We start from the raw sequence: 5,249 nt of genomic DNA on the forward strand, positions 1-5,249 counted from the left end.
GCTTATCTGTAAGTGAAGATTTATAAAGTTGATCTGTGAGTGTAGGTTGATGAAGCTGATCTGCGGGTTTAGGCTGAGCAGTGAGTGAACGTTTATGAAGCTATCGATGAGCACAGGCTTATGCAGGTGTCCAGAAAAGGAAGCCTTCTGAAGCAGTTTAGTGAGTGTAGACTGATGAAGGTGTTCCATGAGTGTAGAATGATGAAGGCGTTCCGTGTGTGTAAACTGATGAAGGCGTTACGTGAGTGTAGGTTGATGAAGGCGTTCTGTGAGTATAGGCTGATGAAGGCGTTCAGTGAGTGTAGAATGATGAAGGCGTTCCGTGAGTGTAGACTGAAGAAGGCGTTCCGTGAGTGTAGACTTATGAAGGCGTTACGTGAGTGCAGACTGAAGAAGGCGTTCCGTGAGTGTAGAATGATGAAGGCGTTCCGTGAGTGTAAACTGATGAAGGCGTTCCGTGAGTGTAGGTTGATGAAGGCGTTCTGTGAGTATAGGCTGATGAAGGCGTTCCGTGAGTGTAGAATGATGAAGGCGTTCCGTGGGTGTAAACTGAAGAAGGCGTTCCGTGAGTGTAGACTTATGAAGGCGTTCCGTGAGTGTAGACTGAAGAAGGCATTCCGTGAGTGTAGACTGAAGAAGGCGTTCCGTGAGTGTAGGTTGATGAAGGCGTTCTGTGAGTATAGGCTGATGAAGGCGTTTCGTGAGTGTAGAATGATGAAGGCGTTCCGTGAGTGTAAACTGATGAAGGCGTTCAGTGAGTGTAGGTTGATGAAGGCGTTCCGTGAGTGTAGACTGAAGAAGGCGTTCCGTGAGTGTAAACTGATGAAGGCGTTCCGTGAGTGTAGGTTGATGAAGGCGTTCTGTGAGTATAAACTGATGAAGGCGTTCCGTGAGTGTAAACTGATGAAGGCGTTCCGTGAGTGTAGGTTGATGAGGGCGTTCTGTGAGTATAGGCTGATGAAGGCATTCCGTGAGTGTAGACCCTTGAAGGCGTTCCGTGAGTGTAGAATGATGAAGGCGTTCTGTGAGTGTAGACTGATGAAGCTATCAATGAGCGTACGCTAAGAAGCTTTGCTGTGAGTGTAGGTTTATAAAACTGCCCCCTCTCTTTGGGTTGAATTATTGTTTCAGAAACTAAGTTAGGTTTCATATTCTACAAAACTTAAATGTGTCTTCCTGACAATAAAGAAGATTTACAATCCAAACCGAGGTGCGTATGTATTGTACGAAGCCGCTAACATTTGTTATTAAATCCAAAGAAGCCGATTGACATTCTGCTCTGTACATAACTGTCACAGAGTGTCAAGATCCAAATTCTACACAATGCTCGGAGCTTGTACTACCTACACTTATTTGTCTCAAATATGATAAAACTGATGGTAAATGATAGTTATAGCAAACGATTTTGACAACTGTTCACTTGCCTTCATCGAGCATCCACTCTGCCGATGGTAGGGGACACGTTACCTCGACTTAATTGACAAGCCTCGTGTTGATGCTCTGAAAAATATCTCATTTGTCTTCAGTATATGGATTGAATATGTGACCAGTGATGAAGGGAATATGTCCTACTTTCTGACAAGTACCATTGGCACTGAACGTTGGTGTTCCTCAGAATGCATCGTGAAAATAATACACATACGACTTTACATTAAAATACATTTTAACCTTGGTGATGTTCTTACTTGAGACGTGACGTTCTGACTAGGTAGTGATTCTGTATACACGGTAATTAATGTACCACGTAGAGAGATTGGGGAAAGGGTGATATGTGACAGGATGGTTTACTTTTCGTTATGAATCTTTGACAAGCCTCGCACTGACACTGGAAGGAATATCTCATTTATCCGGAGTATGTGGAGGTAATATGTACCAAGTGATGATAGGAATACGTCCTGCTTTCTGACAAGTACATTGGCACAGAACTTCAGTGTTCTTCAGTTTGCATTTTGATGTCCTTCAGCTGTGGCTCCTCGCTGTGTGACTGAAATGAAGTTGGCACAACGTTACAGTTGAAAGCATTTTCTCCATGGTACTTTTCTTGGGTCAGACGAGAGATTCGGATGACGTAATAGATTCCATATTTGCAGTAATGAATGAATCATGTTACCTGCTGTTGAAAGCGTTCACTTGGGGCGTGATTGTTCACTTGGGTACAAGGTGTCATGCCAGTTTCTGTCCCGTCGGTATACTGCTGGAACATGGCTCAAAGAGTCTTGTAACTCTTCTCACTATTAATTGCTGTCATTTCCCCCGTCATATTGCTGTGAACCCATCAAATGATTGTTTTACGCAATGTGTGATTGTTTTCTTGGACATAACACAAACCACTCAATGTTCAGAGGTCAGTGGAGTAGCCCAGTAGTTAAAACTGTTAGTTCGCTCCTCACGCTGAAGACCCGGGGTCGACTTCCCACATAGGTGAAGCCAATTTCTGGTGACCCCCGCCGTGTTATTTGCTGGATTGTAAAATCAATAGCATCTAACATTTGTCATGAAATTCCTTCTCCAATAACGTAACTAAACAAAGGCAGACTGCAAGGCATCTGGTAATATAACACGGCGCTTTGTTGTTATCATATAATTGCAAAATATCATTGGAACCAAGACCAAACCATTTTCCAACTCGGCACCAGACAACCATTAAATATTATGGCAAAACGCTCATCACTTCTGTTACCGAATCATGATGAGTAATCAAGAACGGGGAATAATGTTGATCAAATGCCGTGTTCAGCATAATACTGTAGGTCATAAAATCCTGGTTGGGTTATTGATACAAAGTCCTGTGAATGTGATGAAAAGTACTTAAGAGGATCTGTCTGTTTCCTGTTCACCATCACGCAGACAGACGAGGACAGTTCGACTCTTGTGGTTAGTAATTGGAACATTCTGCATTGAGGGATGATGAATTCTAGCATTATATTATAGGTGTATTGATCAAACCATTCCAATGGCATCTGTTTGATGCGGAAATGAAATGTTTCGATAACCATGTTTCAAATATTTCGCTAACATAATAAACTAGTATGTCAGGGCGTCTTATCCTGTGGTGACAACGCTTACGTTAGTAAGTGGGTATGATTTTCTGCAGTTTTCAGCAATATTCCAGCAAAATCAGCCCTGGTCACATAAGAAGTGGGCTTCCCAGTCCCCATGTGGGGAACAGCCTACCGAGCTTTAGCCACTAGGATATTCACCAGGTTCCATTTTAGGAATTGTCTGATAAGTAAGTATCAGTATTTTGAAGTTTGTAATTTCAGGGATACGAAGCCACTGGTGGGATTAGAGAATGGGTGAGATGTGACAGGATGGTTTCCTTCTTCTTCTAATAAGGACAGGAACTAACGTTCTTATGAAACATGTGATGACATCTGTGTCAACACATGGTGAATGAATTCAGTGTTTGTCAAATGGAAATAGCAGTATTTACACGACTTTGAAACTTCAGAGTTTCCATAGAAACATTGCAGTCAATATGAACATCAAAGTGTTTATATGAAGATGAAATATCCACTGCATATTAACAAATGTGAAGCCTCTTGGTGTCAAAGGTCTTCGGTTTTTAAAGATGGTCCTATCAAGAGTTTTTCTCTCTTGTTGCTGTTCCACATCATAATGTTTGACGACATCCAATGACGAATTGTTGATACCTGAGAAATATAATCGAAACTAATCAACATAGTTTAATGTTCTGGAAAATACACTTGTTCGTCATATAGATCATGTTTATCGTGGAGTAATATACAGGCCAAGCAAACAGTATAAGCATTTGTAAAGCATGTCGGAATTTACAAGCAGAAGTATTTTTGGCATGTACATGTCTGTCAACAATATGGACGTAGATTTATTGATGAAACAAATTTCTGATTTCGTAAACATGTTTTCTTTATCATCGATACCGATTTCATGATTTATTAACACATGCTCAGGATCGACCCTGTTTCAGGAGAAATTCCTTTTGGCTATAGGAATAACAGTGTTGCTTTTCTTTATTGGTTTGAGAGGCATATAAAATCTGGATATAAGTATCTGACTTAAACTATTGCGTTTTTAAGCTGAACTCATATCCCTGTCTCCTCTCCGTTACTGTTCCGTGACGGAAGAGGTCCCCAATACCTCATATATTTTGTACCAGAGCGATGGGTACTGTGCAGTCACAACGGCTGGAATTATTTTCCAGACAAATTATGTTTTGGCCATTCTCTCAACACAAGCGATACATTTCGCCTGTCAAGAACGGCAGTCACAATTTAACAAGAAACTCATCTGTCATATGTAAAAAATCAATTTGCCATCAATTCATTCAGAAGGGCATCGTCTGTTGAATGTGTTACGTGGAACACGACACGCTGATCGGGGATCGATAATAAATGAAGTGTGGTCAGTGACAACATGCATCTGACAAATGTATATTGATGACCTCAGTTCTGAGGCGTTGGGAAACCGGTTCCTGATTGATTTTTTGGCGGGAATAAATGTCGTCTTTTGAGAGTAGATGGCTATTTCACCTCAGGGTGACTGTGTGCAGTTTTGTTGGCAAAGTTACCATATTTAGCACTGGAAAGGGGTAAATCATGTTAGAACCTGTATTTCTGTAATTCGCGCAATGTGGACACATTAGGTGGGTCATGGGATCTGTCTGGGACCGTTTGTTGTATTGATTGTGCACCCTGAACCTTAGTGGGACTCGTTTCATCACAAACATTTCTTCATATTTCGATCATGAGAATACGGGGTTGTACACATGATAGTCTTGATGGTATTTTGGTCGAATACATCGACGTGGTTGGTAGTTCCGCATGAGTTCGTTTACCTACTTTGGAAGCATTGCAAATCATTGCGAATCAAGTACTCATGAGGATGTAAGAAAATGTCAGAAAATGACCGTTGTGAGCCAGGTATCATGGTTGATTCACAATGTCAAGTGGCAAGACAGTTCTACATTTTCAGGAAAAAGTGCCTCACTTAGGTCTCGTGGTCCTATAAATAATGCCCAAATTGTAAACCATATTTACCCCTCAATTCACTTTGTGTTTTGATCCTCGCAATATTCCGACGATTCATTTCTTGTGGGACAGTGAAGTGAGCAGCTGTTGTGGTGCATATGTAAGGTTACAAAGGTGGAGACAGACAATGGTTATTTAATGTGTGGAACATCAGCCTGATCAGGTCCCGTTTAGGTGCAGGATTCCATCAGATTGATGTGTATTCATTCCAGTATGTAAATCCTGATCACATAATCATTG

General features: G+C 41.3%; 1 protein-coding gene across 1 annotated transcript; it reads left to right on the forward strand.

Annotated features, from left to right (window-relative positions):
- The first annotated feature begins 201 nt into the window (after nucleotides 1-201).
- LOC137264901 (uncharacterized) lies at nucleotides 202-1,065 on the forward strand. The gene has a single exon (XM_067800259.1). The coding sequence runs from the start codon at nucleotides 202-204 to the stop codon at nucleotides 1,063-1,065; it is 864 nt and encodes a 287-aa protein (XP_067656360.1).
- Nucleotides 1,066-5,249: the final 4,184 nt, after the last annotated feature.

Source organism: Haliotis asinina, chromosome 15 (assembly GCF_037392515.1).
Source record: "Haliotis asinina isolate JCU_RB_2024 chromosome 15, JCU_Hal_asi_v2, whole genome shotgun sequence".
NCBI classification, from domain to species: Eukaryota; Metazoa; Mollusca; class Gastropoda; order Lepetellida; family Haliotidae; genus Haliotis; species Haliotis asinina.

Bases quoted from the DNA above. Each gene is read 5' to 3' on its own strand.
- LOC137264901 (XM_067800259.1), top strand. From the start codon at position 202: ATGAAGGCGTTCCGTGTGTGTAAACTGATGAAGGCGTTACGTGAGTGT.